This window comes from Ursus maritimus, unplaced genomic scaffold (assembly GCF_017311325.1).
Source record: "Ursus maritimus isolate PB19 unplaced genomic scaffold, ASM1731132v1 scaffold_21, whole genome shotgun sequence".
In the NCBI taxonomy this organism is placed as follows: domain Eukaryota; kingdom Metazoa; phylum Chordata; class Mammalia; order Carnivora; family Ursidae; genus Ursus; species Ursus maritimus.
In genome coordinates, this window is record NW_024424564.1 from 51,849,456 (window position 1) to 51,864,972 (window position 15,517).

The following is a 15,517-nucleotide window of genomic DNA, read 5'->3' on the forward strand; positions in this document are numbered from 1 at the left end:
TTTTTTTTTTTTTTTTTAAGATTTTATTTATTTATTTGAGAGAGAAAGAGACAGCCAGTGAGTGAGGGAACACAAGCAGGGGGAGTGGGAGAGGAAGAAGCAGGCTCCCAGCAGAAGAGCCTGATGTGGGGCTCGATCCCAGGACCCTGGGATCCCGCCCTGAGCTGAAGGCAGATGTTTATAAACGACTGAGCCACCCACGCGCCCCAAAAATGTTGATTCTTAACAACTGAAGTTACATGGTTTATTTTATTAAGAATTTTTTTCCCCTCGAATGTTTACTCTGCTACTCTGAACACAAGATTGTTGGTGAGGAAAGTGACCGTCTTGTTGTTACGGGGGAACGTTTCAGTAATAGGAAGGGTTTGCACTGTGTCTGTCGGGCTTCTCCAGAGAAACAACTAATAGAACGGGTCCATCTATCTGTCTACACCTAGGAGACTTATCGTGACAGATCGGCTCGCGTGATTGGAGCCCCCCATCTGTCCACAGCCGCACACCCAGCAGAGCGGGAGCTGTGGTTCCGAGGCGGGCGAGCCAGGAGGGCCGGGGCCGGGGGTGGAGGAGGGTGAATCCCGCCTTCCTCCACATGTTTGTGCTGTTCGGGCCCTCAGTTGATGGCGTGAGGCCCGTCCGTGCCGTCCACGTCGGGAGAGGCTCCTCTGCTTTGCTCAGTCTGCCGGTTAAATTCTGTTCCCTTCTGGAAACATGCTCGCAGACCCAGCCAGAAGGAATGTGGGATCCGGTGTCCAGGCCTTCTGTGCCCAGTCCAGCTGACACTTAGGATTAACTGCCACAAACACCTTTCGGCTTTGTAACTTCTTCGGCGTTTGAGCAAAGCTGGAGAGCTCACAAGCATTGCCTTCCTGAAACATCCCCAGGGGAGCTGGTGCTGTCCTCACGTTACACGAGGACAGAGGGGAGAGGCACTGCTCCCCCCCTGTCAGATTACACCTGTTAGTGACGTGTGCAGGTCTAAATGGGTCTAGGCATCCAGCACGTTGTTCACGGAGGCCGGGTTGAACATTGGGTGCCATGCCGGGCCCTGGACGTAGTGAGGTACACAGATCGCCTTCCTCCTGTATGGGGGCTGCCTCATGCTCCTCTCGCCCCCCCCCCCTCGCCCGGCCTCTGTTGTGCTGCTGTGACTCCCGAGCCTGCAGGCTGTTTCGGCCCCACAGGGTGAGGGCTGGTCCACTGCATGTCCTTCATCAGCCCACGTGGAGGGGACCGCAGCGTCTCGCATCTGGGGCCAGCCCCATGGGACCCGTGTGGGCTCGGCCACTCCAGCTCTTCTGGATTCTGGATTCGGCTGAAGGGCCAGACTACAGAGTACGGGGTGTGCTGATTAGAGGGGCTGGCAGCACGGGCAGGTCCGCGCCCCATCAGACAGAGTAGGACGGAGGACCAGAAGGCACAGGAGAATGAAAGCCTCTCCCTTACTTCCTCCCCCAGGTGGTGGGAGGGCCATGGCTGCACAGGCGGGGGGCTGCATGGCTGAACATTGTCGGGTTTTCTCCCAAAGCTGTGGTCAGCTCAGGGGTTCACCTGCCTCACTTCCCTTCCCGCTCACTCTGGCTAGCCCGGGGTTGCCCCCCACCCCAGCAAGGGAGCAGCAGTGAGCTTGGCCCTGGGCTCCCTTTCTGGGGAACCCAGGGGTGGTGGGCTGAGACATGACCCCTCAAGGTGTCCATGTGACTATTACCTCCTTAGGTGGCAAAAAGGAGTCTGCGGATGTAACGCAGGGGTCTTGGTTTGGGAGATGATCCTGGGTCACCCCAGGTGGGCCTAGGGCCGGCACAAGGGTCCTTACAGGAGGGGGGCAGGGGAGATTGGCCCGCACGTGAAGATGCAGCATGATGACAGAAGCGGGTGCTATGTCATGGGCTTGGAAGGTGCAGGAAGGGCCCAGGTGCCAAGGGTGCGGGCGTCGTCTGGAAGCTGGAAGAGGTGAGGAAATGGATTTTCCTCTAGAGCCTCAGAAGGAGCCAGGCCTCCCGACACCGTGACCGTCGGCCGATGCAGTTAGTGTCGGACTTCTGACCTCCAGGGCTGTACGACAATACTCTGGTGCTGTGTGGGCCACCAAATCTGGGGTCGTCTGTTAGAGCAGCCGTAGGAAACGAAGACACCAGGCCAGGTCACCTGCCTTCCCCTGCTGGCTCCGCTGAGCACCTGGGCCGCACCGGGCGGGCCTTGCGACTTTGCCGGGTTCCTGGAAGGGCCAGCTGTGAGACACTGAGCCGTCTGCTCCTCTGGCCGTCCCGCCAGCCTAGAGTACCTGTGCCAGGAGACGGGCAGTTTCTGGAAGGTTCTGCCTGCTCAGGCTGCAGGCAGCATCTCGAGGCAGGCTCGCAGCCTATTTTTCACTTTTTCCAGCCTTTTCCAAAGTAAGCGTGAACACAGCAAGTGGGCCGGCCGTGCCGGGTTGGCTGGCTGGGGATTGTTAGTCGCTGTGACGGCTGCGTGGAGGGGTGGGTGGGAAACATTAGTTCTCACCAATCAGCCTATTTCAACAGAGACATGGGCGGGTGGTGGCATGGGGGACGCCAGGGCTGAGCTTCGGCTGCCCTTCGGTTCGCTCATGTTCGCCACGCGTGTGGGGTGCTGGCTGTGGGGCCTGGGCGTACCCCTGAGTCAGGGTCTGCTGCCGTCAGCACCAGCTTCTCCTCGCTGGGGGAATAGTGGTCCCAAGGCCGCAGCGGCGTGTGTGCAGAGTTAGGGGGGAGCTGGGAGGGTCAGCCCACCATCCTCTCCTGGGGCTGGAGGCCAGCACCACGGCCTGTCCCTGGGGGTGGGGTGTGGGGGAGGAAAGCCCAGCCTGTGTCACTTCTTGCCTCCCCTTTTGGCTCGCTGCTGAGTCCACCCAGATGTGAGGTGAGGGAGGCCGGCCCCCTAAGCCCACCCTCACTTCTGACACTAATTACAAGTTTGGGGTCCCCAAGACGACCTGTAGGTGTGACACTAGGAAGACTCCCAGAACTCACCGAATGATACTTGCTGTTAGGGTTCATCACGGTGAAAGGATACAGGTGAAAGTCAGCCAGGGGAGGAGGCACCTAGGGCAGGCCCGGGAGGGCACCGAACGTGGCATTTCCAGGTGTCTCCTGGTGGCATCGTGGACCGCGTCACTCACTGGCAATGATATGACAGTATTCTCTGAGCAGCGCTAGCCAGGGAAGGTCCCCGAGCCTCATGGTCCAGAGTGCCATCCCGTAGGCATGACTCACTGCCCTGGGGACTAGCCTGTCTCCGGCGATGAGTGTGGCCCAAAGCCTCCACCCTAAGCCACGTTGGTCCTTTTTGGCCAGCCCAAGGCCCCCATGTAAACCCTGTGGCAGGACGCTCCAGGGACTAGAGACCACCACCCAGAGGCCAAGGCCCAGGCCAGCCTGTGCTCCGGGCAAGGTTAGAGTCTGCACCTGGCCTGTGAACTTGCCGCCCCCAGCACGGAGAACTCTTCTCCACCTGTCCGTGTTCTCCCGATGTTCCGTCCTCGGAGACACGGTCTCCAGCCCACGCCCGCCCTGCCCCTGTGCTCCGCATCCCCCCTCCTTGCCTTGGCTGGTTTTCTCACCCCGGCTTTCCCTGGCCTGGAACGGTACACTTCCTTGTCTCCTCCCTCTTGAACGGAAGCCTGTGCAGTGAATGTCAGATTTTGCTCCCCGCCGAATCCCCAGTGCCCGGAGGTGTGCCCGCACACAGCGGTGCAGATCCCCACTGGCAAGGTGAGTGGTGAGGGTGTGAGGTGGTGTGTCAGAACCACCTGTAAGGGGCGTGTGGCTGAGGGACTAGGCGGGACTTTTTGCCACACCCCAGACCTACAGAGTCTGAATCTTGGGAAAGGGGCTCTGGGAGTATGGGGCGAGGGTCAGGGGTCCTTGTGAATTGGATGCTGACACAGGTGGTCCCAGGAGCCCCACTTGGGAACCGGAGGTGGATGGCCAGTCTTGGTGATTCCAACAGAACACCTCCATGCACTCGACCTGCGTGGTTCTTAACTGCTTTTCACACCACTTTCTACCGTGGACGTTCCTTGTCCACGCTGCTCGTTGATTACGTCCGAGGAGGCCTGCTAGTGGTCCTTTGCAGGGATTCTGCTCAGAAAGGGCGTTTTCGGTGGGGAGCGTGGACCACACACAGGCCTGAGCAGCTCAGGGGTGAGGTCGGCCGACACCCCGACCCTCTGGGCACCCGCAGGACAGCTCTGAGGCAGCACGGTCAGTCCCCTTGTTTTCTTGCTCTGTTCTCTGTCCTCTGCTCTTTTTTACCTCTTGTCTTGGCCCCTGTCCTGTCTCCCTCTGTAGACTTAGCCCCGCTGACCCCGCTACGGCAGGACTGTCACTGTTTCAAATATTGTGAGCTGCCCTCTGCTTCCTCTAAAACAGAGCGCTGGCTCCGGCTAAGCCAGGCATGAAGAATGAGGTGGTTCATTCAGAAATTCTTTGAGCGTCTCTTCGCATACTGGGCGTTAAGGGGGGACGGGGCAAGGTGCGCCTGGCCTCCGGCTTCCTTGATTCCAACCTGGGCCCAGACGAAAGTGGGAGCGCAGTGGCGGCGTGCGGGGCGCAGCGGATCCGGCGAGTTATCCCGCCTTACCGCTGTCTGGCAGGCGCGGTGGCAGGTGCAGGGGGCAGGGGAGGGGCAGGCCTGCCGTGGGAACTGGGAAGTGGGCACGAGCGTCCCGCGGGTTCAAGAGCCTGAAAGACTTCCTGCCACGTCCTCTCGCTGGCGTTTGTGCCGCAGGCGTTTTCTCTAGCATCCTCCGGAAGCTCCCTGTACTACTGGGCCAACAGCTCGTGCGGCCTGGGCAGATTGCAGTTTATAGATGAGGCACTTTATGTTGTTAATGATTCCTCGAAAGACAGCGTGGCGCTTGTCATGCTTTCCAGAATAAAGAGCCGGAGAAAGGCCTGCGCGCTCGGAAGCACGCGGGTCCAAGGCGAGCTGACCGTGTTGTTACCCGGGGTACCCTGTTCTCCCCATGAGCAGATTTCACATCTCATTTCCCAGTTTATTGGACAAGACTCTTCCTGGCTGTGAAGCTCTGTTTGCTTCCTCCCTGTGTCCCCATGAAGAAAATCAGCTGCAGAAAAATGATCCTCTGGGCGGAAGGCGGTGCTGTTAGCGCCCGAGCCGCGTGGAGACGCCCCTGTGATGTGTCCCGCCAGCCGGCCCCCCGCCTGTGCAGTCAAGCCCGCATCAGTGGATTGAGCAGCGACGAGCCTGTTTGGAAGTGATTAAAACATAGCTGTCATAGCTTTGGGGAAGACAGCCCACAGGTCCTGATTATCATTCAGAAGGAACGAGAGGAAAAGTAATTGTTTATTCTGCTTAAGGCAAGCCTGTAAAACATACGTGCCAAGGGCATCATTAATGTGTGTCCTAGACATTTGCCTGCAGGATTTGGGGTTTGCAAATGAGCACGTCCGAGAAATAATGATTGGTGCTATCTTGGAAAAGTCTTGCGAGAAACAGGATTAAGACAGGCGAGCGGGGTGGGGGTGGGGGGATAGAATGGCGGTGTGTGGTGGTGTCCGGGAGGACAGTGCATGTCCGTGGGGGCGGCGGTGAAATTGGGTGCCGGGTAGCTTTGGCTTCCCAGAGCTGACCCCCGTGGCCTGTTGTGGGGAGTGGGAGCTTCAACCCTTTCTGTCCTGTTTTATAATCGTTCAGGTCAGTGATTGGATGGGATATTTAAGTTTTTGTTTCTTCGTGGCAGAAGTGTCTCGTGTGTTCACCGGCAGGACCGAGCTCCGGGCAAGGCGTGCCCAAGAGACTGGCCCAGGTCTGTAGGCAATGCTGTAGGTGGTTCGAGCACCTTCTGTGGGTCTGTCTGTTGCAAGCGTAGCCACTGGCGATATGTCACTGAGCCAAACAAAGGCCCAACCCTTGTGGAGCAGACAGGCCAGCTGGGGAGACAGATTTGGTGAATGAATGTATGGTCAGGTGGCCATGAGTGCTTTGAAGGAGGCTCAAACAAGAAGCAGGGTGGCTTCCTCTCCCTCTGTTCTGGGTATGCTGGTCAGGGAGGTGGCATTTGAACCAAGAGCTGCTTGTTGGTACCTAGGGCAAGAATGTCACCGGAGAGGCAAGAGCAAGTGCAAAGGTCCTGTGGTATGCATGGACTTGGTGTGTTTAAAGACCAGCAAGGAGGGCAGTGTGGCAGGAGCCTCGTGAACAAGGACAGTGGTCAGAGATAAGATCAGAAGTGGCGGGGTGTTAGACTCCCGGTAGGGTGGGAACCAGCTCTTTCTAGTAGCCGAGGGAGGAGGAGATGGGCCAGGCTCCTCTGTCCTCCTGTGTATACCCTTCCTGCATGTGGCCTTCCCAGCATGCAGCTGTGACGCCTTCACGGCCCCATGTGGAGCAGAGCTGAGGTCATGTTTGTATCTCCCATGCCTGGGGTGGTGTCTGGCCTATACTAGGTGCTGCTGGTTATGCTGAGTAAATCAGAGAAGAGCTTTCCATACGCAGAGAGCACCAGGGATGGTCACCCTAACATCTGTGTAGATCACTGTAGCCGCTTAGAACTGCCAACGAGGCCATCGCACGAATCCTCAGGACGGCCCTGCAGAAGTAGGGGTGAACGTCTGCAGTCCAGAGATGAATCGAGTAAGTGCTTTACGGAGATGCGATTCACATAGCATCCAGTTCAGGGGTGACGAGGCCCCTCCTGAAGTCATGCGGCCATCGCCTCAACCAATTTAAGAACATTTTCAGTTACTCCTGAGTGAAACCCCACACCCATCAACAGGCAGTCCCTGTTCCTTCCCCGTCCCCGCGCTGGCAGCCACTCCGTCTCTGCAGAATTATCCTATCTCTATAGACTTGCCGATTTCTGGGTATTTCGTATAAGGAGAATCATTCCATATGTGGCCTTTCGTGACTGGTTTCTTTCACTTGGCGTAGCGTTCGGATGTTTCATCCACGTCGTAGCAGGTGTTAGTACTTTATTCCTTTTCATGGCTGAATAATATTCCACTGTGTGGATAGACTACTCTGTGTTTACTCATTCATCTGTCAATGGACCGTGGGCTGTGTCTGCCTTTTGGCTGTTTTGAATAGTGGATATTTTGAACATCCATGTACGAGGTTTTGCGTGGACACGTGTTTTCGGTATTGTCTTTCGGTGCATACCTGGGAGTGGAATTGCTGGGTCAGATGAGAAATCTGTGTTTAACCTTTGAGAAACTGCCAGACTGTGCTGCAAGTGGCTGTAATATTTTATATGCTTTCAGCGACGTGGGAGAAGTTCCAGTTTCTCCACATCCTTGCCAACACTTTTTATTGTACGTCTTTTTAATTCCAGTACCGTCGTTGGTATGAAATGGTATCTCACCATGGTTTTGACTTGCGTTTGCCTAATTGTGGTGATATTGACCATCGTTTCATGCATTGGGCACGTGGGTGCTTCTTTGGAGAAATGTCTCCCCAGATCTTTTGCCCGTTTAAAAATTGGCTGTCTCTTTGTTGTTGAGTTTTAAGAGTACTTAACACATTCTAGGTACAAACCCTTTCTCAGAGGATTTTGCAGAACCGTTTCCCATTCTGTGGGTTATCTTTTTACTTTCTTGTAGATCTCTCTCTCTCTCTCTCTTTTTTTTTTTTTAAGATTTTATTCATTTATTTGAGAGAGCACAAGCGGTGGGGGGGAGTAGAGGGAGAGGGAGGAGCAGTCTCCCTGCTGAGCAGGGAGCCTGACGTGGACGTGGGACTCGATCCCAGCACCCTGGGATCATGACCCTAGCCGAAGGCAGACACTTAACTGACTGAGCCACGCAGGTGCCCCTTTGCTGGCATCTTTGGAAGGACAAAAGTCTTTAGTGTTAAGTCCCGTTTATCTGTTGTTTCTTTTGTGGTTTGTGCTTTTGGTGTCGTAGCTTAGAAATCATTACTTAATCCAAGTTCATGAAGGTCAACTCTGCTTTTTAAGACGTTTATATAGTGTTCATTTTTACATTGAGGTCTTTGATCCATTTCGAGTTGATTTTTGCGTGCGGTGTCCTCTTTCGCACGTGGACACCCAGTTGTCCCAGCCCCATTTGCTGAATCGAATTAGCGTCTTTACTGCTCTCGGTGGACTGCAGTGGGACGGCGATCGGCGGCTTCTCAATTGCGTCCTCTGGTCTCTGTGTCTGTCCTTACGCCAGCACCCTGCGTGTTTATTACCGTAGGCTTTTGGTTGGTTTGAAATCAGGTGTGAGTTCTCCACATTTTTCTTCTTCTTCGAGATTGTTTTGGCTGTCGGGGAGCCCTTGGATTGCCACATGCGTGTTAGGTGCTGCTTGTCAATTTCTGCAGAGAAGCCATCTGGATAGCGATTTTTTTAAAGGGTATTTATTATTCCTTTTTCTAACTACCACAGCCGCACAGACCGCTGAAAACCTGGAAGACAAAAATCAGACAGAAGGCAGTGGTCATTTTCTTTTATTTGTGTCCCTTCAGGCCTTGTCTTCTGTGTATGTAGCTTTCCCTGCACAAAATTGGGGATCGTTCTAGAGCTAGTAAACGTCTAGGGGGCACTTTTGGATTAGTGCCTCAGCAGAAACGTCTGGAACTGGAGTTGCTGGGTCACGCAGCAAACACAGGGGTAGGCGTTGGTTTGTCTTCTTTTTAACGAAGCACTCTGAAGGCCAGAGAGGTTAAGTGACTGGCTTCAGGTCACACAGCCAAAACTCGGGGTGGGCGGGGTGCTGGGCCTCACGCGTGGGCCCCGGGCACGGGCCGCACACCGGGTTTTGTAGGTGGTGGTAGTGGTGCTTGTTTAGGAGGCTGAGGCTTGGAAGTTGTGATGGCGAATGCCCTTCGTATTAGTGCTCTGTTGGTGGGTAACCAGGTATCAGTTCAGCTGCTTAAAGCAGCATCTGGCTATTAGGGACAGTTCTGCAGGTCAGCGGTGTGGCTGGGTTCTCTGCTCCGGGTGACACCTGGCTGAGTTCTTTTCTGGAGGCCCCGGGAAGCCTCAGCTCTCTGCCCCTAGAGGCCTCCCCTCCCCAGGTGGCTCTCCCCTGGGCTTCCCCTTTGCGGCCTGGAGGCTCTGACCTCTAGATCCAGATTCAAAGAGCTCATGTGCTTCGGGCAGGCCATCTGGATAATCTTTCTTGAGGTCGGCTGGGTCCTCTAACAGCCTCGTCATGGGGTACAAGACATCATCTTCATAGTCCCAGGGGTGATGGGGGCCTGTACACAGCAGGCTGGGATCTTAGGGGACATTTTAAAATTCTGCCTACAAAATCGTTTTAAAGCTAGTAGCCAAAAATTATAGACAACATGAGGAATGTTACGAGTCGTCACTTACCTGGTATTTATGACTCCTTTAGGGCTCGGGGCTTTGCTGGGTGCTGTGGGGGAGGCTGAAGGAGCAGTGCCATCCCTGGCCTGAGGGAGCACTCAGTCCGCCTGGCGGGGGGCGGGGGGTGGCAAGGACCAGCCCCTCGTGGCTGCTGCGAGGTGCGGGCTGGCCGACCGGGGCGGGTGAGGGGGTGCAGGACAGGGGAGGCCGGCAGCAGGGCAGGCTGGGAGGACTGTGGGAAGCTGGTGAGGAATCAGGCTGGCCAGAGAGGGGAACCAGGTGGGGGAGGGCACTGAAGACCAAAAATGGGGGCTAGGGTTGCTGAGCCTTCTGTCCCCACATTCATTTTTTATCTCTTGAGTTTAAATGACACATTTTGCAAAAAATACACACCAGTAAAATCTCATCAAGCAGCCAGAACAGGCTCCCATGGGGCGGGGGGGCGTCGACACGGGGGCTCAGTTCCATGGCTGTGGCTGTGGGAATGGACTCAGGGTCTAGGCGCTGGGGGCAGCCTTAGGCACAGTAGGGGGCATTCCAGGTCTCTTGGTCTCCGGGGAGAAGCAAGCATCCCCATCCTCTGTCCCGAGAAAGTGTGGTATGTGGAATTGTGCCCTGGACCATCAGCAGCGCAGGGAGAGGTGCTTCTCTGTGACCCCAGCCCGGATGGAGGCGGTGTGGGCTGTAGCTTGGCTCCCGGGGGCCACCCGGCCCTCCTGCCCTGCCCGCTGCGGGTTCGCCTTCTGAACGCCCCCACCGTCCCTGAGACGTCAGGGGCACAGCTTTGCGCCTCCACGGCCTGGCTTTTGCCATTCCCCCACTCGTGCTGCTGATTCATCTCTGCCCACCTCCCAGCTGGAGCGTCGACTCCCGGAGGTTGCGGACACCTTTGCCCCCACCGCCTGGCATGAGGCAGGTGCTTAGTAATAGCGGGTGAGTGGAATACTGTCACTTGGTGCCTAAAATCACTGTAAACTTGCTGATAAAGGGACCATGGTAGAGCTTTGTGGGATTCAGGGATCGAGGAGGAGGGCATTCCTGCCGGGAGCCAGGTTGCTGGTGGCCGGGGCAGGGGGGGCGGGTACGGGGGTGGGGAACAAAGGGATGGGGCAGGTCTTCCTGTGATCCCTGCCTCCTCCCCTGCCGCTGTGTAACCGGGGCCCTGGGAGGGTGGGTGTTGGGGTCCGGATGGCTCAGTGTGTCTCTGCCTCCCCCCATGGATGTCGGGGCAGGAGGGGGCAGATGTCCTCCCAGCTCCAGATGCTCCCAGCTGCTTCTAGACCTTTCTCTCCCTCCTTGGACTGTCCACTGTCACCCCCTATTTATTCTCCCCTTCCTCACTGGTGCCTCCAGCCCATGGCACGGGTCTTCCACTTGACCTTCTCACGCCATTCTCACACCATTCCCGGGACCTCAGCACCCTGGAGACGCCCCATGCGCCCGCCCAACCGCTCCCTGCCTCCCTCCATCTCCTGGTCCTCCCCCGTGCTTCGCCTGCGCATTCCCAGGGTCATCTCTCACCCTTGTTCCTGCCCCACCCATGCCCTCCATCGTGTCCGGATGTCGGGGTGCATCCCTGTCCCACTAGCGCCCACAGTCACGCTCCTCATCCACCCACCGCCTGAGCGGGTTCGCGGCTGCTGCTATTGAAGCCAGGCGGGCGTCCAGGGCTGGGTCTTCCTCTCCCTCCCCTCGTCCTCCTGCCCCAGCTCCCCGACCCGGCAGCTCCCTGGCTGTTCTCCATGGCTGGGGGCTCATCCCCATCTTCCTTCCTGCCTCTGCTCAGATGCCACCTCCTCCAGGAAGCCCCCCGACCTCCTAATCCCCGACAGCCACTGTACCCTCTCTATCCCCAAACCCTGCCTTGTTTTTTTCAATAGACTTTATTTTCTAAACAGTTTTAAATTTATAGAAAAATAGCAAAAGAGAGTACAGAGAGTTCCCGTATACCCACCCTGATTTCCTCTATTATTATTATTTTTTTAAGATTTTATATATTTATTTGACAGAGAGAGACAGCGAGAGAGGGAACACAAGCAGGGGGGAGCGGGAGAGGGAGAAGCAGGCGTCCTGCCAAGCAGGGAGCCCGATGCAGGGCTCGATCCCAGGACCCTGGGATCGTTACCTGAGCCGAAGGCAGACGCTTAACGACTGAGCCATGCAGGCGCCCCTATTATTAATATTCTGTATCAGCACGGTACATTTGTTTAGTATTAACACATTGCTATTAACTAAAGTCCACTTGTTACTCAGATTTCCTTAGTTTTTCCCCTGTCCTTTTTCTGGTCCAGGATCCCACATGACAGTTCATCATCATGTGTCCTTAGTCCCTCTGGGTTCTGGCAGTTTCTTAGACTTCCCTGTTCATGATGACCTTGCCCATTTTTTTTAAAAAAGATTTTATTTATTTATTTGACAGAGAGAGACAACAGCGAGAGAGGGAACACAAGCAGGGGGAGTGGGAGAGGGAGAAGCAGGCTTCCCGCTGAGCAGGGAGCCCGACATGGGGCTCAACGGGGCTCGTTGCGGGGCTCGATCCCAGGACCCTAGGACCATGACCTGAGCTGAAGGCAGATGCTTAACGACTGAGCCACCCAGGGCCCCGACCTTGCCCATTTTGATGAGTATTGATCAGGAATTTTGGAGAATGCCCCTCCATGGGAATTTGATGTTTTCCTTGGATTCGAGTGGGGTAGTGGGTTTTAGGAGGTTACCAGAGAGGTAAAGTGCCCTACTCATCCCATCACACCAGATCAGGGCACCTGCCATCAACATGAGCAATCAGTGTTGGCATTGACCCTCATTGCCTGGTTGGATGTCTCTGTCAGGCTTCTCCACTGTACCTGCCTTATTTTCCCTGTAACGTTGATCACAGTCTGAAAGTGTGTATATTTGTGTATCTTTTCATGTCGGATTAGAATGTGAGAACAGTGGCCCCATCCGTGTCGTTTATTCCCAGAGCCTGGCACATAGTGGGTGCTCAGTAAATCGATTAATCAACTTGGTGGCTGCTTCTGTAGTGCCAGCAGCAGGCAGTGAGCCCCGTGCTGGGGACGGAGCCACAGTTCCACCCGCAGAGAGCTTCCGGTCCAGTGGGGGAGATCATTACATAAATGTGAGTAGGGTCAGGGAAACAGTGCTGGGGTGCGGTGAGAGGGTGATGGGGCACGTGGCCTGGGTGGGACAGGGTGGTCAGAGAGTGATAGGAAAGTTTGAGACCTGAAGGACGAGTGAGAGCCGGCCAGGCGATGGGGGAGGGAGATGTGTTCAGGTTGGAAGGAATGGCACGTGCCAAGGTCCTGAGGCAGAGAGGGGCTTGGGCTTTTTAAGAACACCAGCAAAGAGGCAGGATGCTCAGTTGGAAGTGGCTTTAGTTCAGGGAGGTGGTTTAGTCAAGGACGGTGGAGCGTAGACCAGTTACGAGGTGGGCAGAAGTGGGGTGAGGGGTGAAGTCCAGGTTCTTGACATTGGTGGATGGTGTTCTGTTTCTTTTCTAGAAAAGGAGCAGGTCTGGGGGGAGATGAGTTCTTTCAGAGATGCTTTTAGGAACCCCTGAGCAGCAGGATGGTGGAGGTGGGGCTGCATGTTTAGGGGTTTCTGATTCGGGGACAGCGTCGGAAGTTGTGGGAAGGCATGAACTGGCCTTGGAATAGAGTGGAGAGCGAGAAGAAGAGTTGTCCAGGGTGAGGCCTCAGAGACATAACCCTGTAGAGGTCAAGGAGGGCCCCCAAGGGAACTGGAAGGGAGGTCAGAGAGGAGGACACAAGCCTGGCGAGCGCAGTGTCTGGGGAGGAAAGTGCTGGAAGGCGGGAGGGGAGGCAGCTCAGCTGATGGCAGGGGAATGAGCTCCTGCTGCCAGAGCCCAGGCCAGGCTCTCAACCCAGTCAGCTGGCCCTGGGGAGGGAGAGGGAGGAAGAGGAAGGGTAAGGGGGGGCGGTGTAGGAGAGCTGAACCGGCTCCGTCTTGCGGACTTTTCAGGATGGCTTTGTCGAAACCAGAATGCCACAGAGCTGCTCACCTCTTCCTTTCTTTCTCTGACCTGCCTTTAATTTATGTTCACTTCTGTTCTTCTTGGGATTGTGTGTCTGATCTAATATTTTTGAGTTAGTGGGAAAACAGAAGGTCCTTCACAGAAATTTGCCTTGTGGCCAATTTCGCAGGTTACATCTGTTTCGAAGGATGACAGGGAACACTGTATTCTGGACTTGTGCCCTTTCTTTCCTCTTTGAGAGGGGCAATAAACTCCCATTTCCCGGAGGTCATTGAGACCAATTAGGTAGTTTTATTAGTTTTGCCTGCACAGGAAAGTCCTGCTCTATTTTTGATCGAGTCTGTTCAGGCGCCCATTTTATTTCGTGGCTGAAGCGGGATTGGCCTAGTGGGTTCCCGTTCCCATAGATCTTTTCACAGCTGAAGCCGACTTCTTTTATAATATGTTGCTGGTGAGGAGAATGGGAGCTTTGTCGAGAAAAGTCTCCAGTGGAAGGCTGGCCCTAGAGAAGTGAGCGTGTGTCCACGTGAGAACTGGGACGCCCACGTTCCCAGCAGCATGACTCACCAGAGCCACAAAAAGTGGCGACAACGCAGATGTCTATCAGCTGTGACGAGCGGACCCGTGAGACGGGATAGAGCCATGCACTGGGATGTCATCCGGCCACAGGAAGGAATTCTGATGCGGGCTTTGAAGACATCGTGCCCCGTGAGAGAAGCCAGACACAGAAGATATGTATTCTATGAAATATAATGGATATGAAATTTATAGGAAATCCCATGGACATGAAATTGCGTTTATGGAAGTATCCAGAGTGGGCTAATCCGCAGACCAAGAGCAGAGTTGAGTGTGGAAGGAACTGGGGGAGGAGGGGTCGAGGGCCTGCTACTCGCTATGGGTTTCTTGGGGGGCAATGAAGTTGTTCTCGGTTGATAGTGGTGATGGGTGCATGATTCTGTGAAAACTAAAAACCCCTGAACTGCACACTTTAAAAGGGTGAATTGTATAGGATGTGAATTCTATCTCAGTAAGGCTCTTGAAAAGAAGGGGAGCAGAGGAGCTCAGAGCTGTCAGTGTGGGCCATCTGGGACCGCCTCCTCTCCACGGCTTTAGGCTCAGGGCGACGGGGACTGCTCTGGTGCGGATCCTAGGGGAGGGGAGGGTGGACGTTGTATGGGCCACCTGTCCTGCCTCAGGCCGCGCTGGGCCATGCTGCTGATACGACTCATGTAACCCCCTCCTCCAAGCCACAGTGAGCAAGTGTCCTCATTTCCTTTTCCTGAGAATGTCCCCGTACACTCTCCAGGAAGATGCCCAGGATCACCGTGGTGGCTTGCCCTCCCCGTCTGTCCTCCCGGGAAGTCCCACGGGAACTCTGGCAGCCCAGGCCACGTCATTCCCTTCTGTTTGCCCGGCCGCTGTGCCGGGATGTGTCTCGGTGTCCGGCAGCACTTGGTTCCTGGGCTTGTTCTGGCCGTTGCCCTGGTCTTCCTGGCATGGCGAGCGAGGCTGTAATGCTCCTTGTCCCCAGGTTCTCATTGACTGGATCAACGATGTCCTGGTGGAGGAGAGAATCATCGTGAAGCAGCTGGAGGAGGACCTTTACGACGGCCAGGTGCTGCAGAAGCTCTTGGGTGAGTCCACAGGCATTGCCAGCAAAGGGCTGCTCGATGTCTGCAAGGTGGCATGGGCTGCATGTCCTCAGGGTAGCCTTGGCGTCGCAGCCCTGAGCCCACGCTCCAGGTGGCGGCTCCTGGGCTATAATGCGCCGTGCCCAGCTTCCAGAACTTTCCCCGTGGGGACAGGGAGATGGGACCAGCCCTCCTGCAGGGGCGGTGGGGAGGGAAAGGCTTCATGTCACTCGCCCTGAAAGACACATGACTGATGATGGCCCACGTGTCATGCCCTTACTCAGTTTGTCCTCCAAAAGTACATTTGGAAGGAAAAAGTTGTGTTTGTCTTGGTTGTTCCTCTGTTGGACGAAGATTCACCTTGCGGCCCCTGTGGATCCAGGCTCTGAGGATGCAGTGGTAACGGGGGTGGGGGTGGTCCCCTCGCCCACCTGTCCCCCTTCATTCTGGCAGAGGGAAGATAGAGAAATGTTATGGGACACAAACATATGTTTTAAGAGAGTGGCACGTGCTAGGAGGGAAGCCGGAGGGTCACGGGTGGCAAAGGGTCTGGGCCATGGGGGCGGCCCCTCTGCGGAGGAGACATCTGAGAAGACGTCT

At 55.6% G+C, this 15,517-nt stretch overlaps 1 protein-coding gene across 5 annotated transcripts in view; it reads left to right on the forward strand.

Moving 5' to 3' along the window:
* Positions 1-15,517, forward strand: part of PARVB (parvin beta) — a 98,131-nt gene that overhangs the window by 49,951 nt on the left and 32,663 nt on the right. For all 5 annotated transcript variants that reach the window (XM_040637679.1, XM_040637680.1, XM_040637682.1 and 2 more), the window contains exon 4: positions 14,818-14,920. In XM_040637679.1, the coding sequence (XP_040493613.1) occupies positions 14,818-14,920 (103 nt within the window). The remainder of the gene's footprint in view (positions 1-14,817; positions 14,921-15,517) is intronic.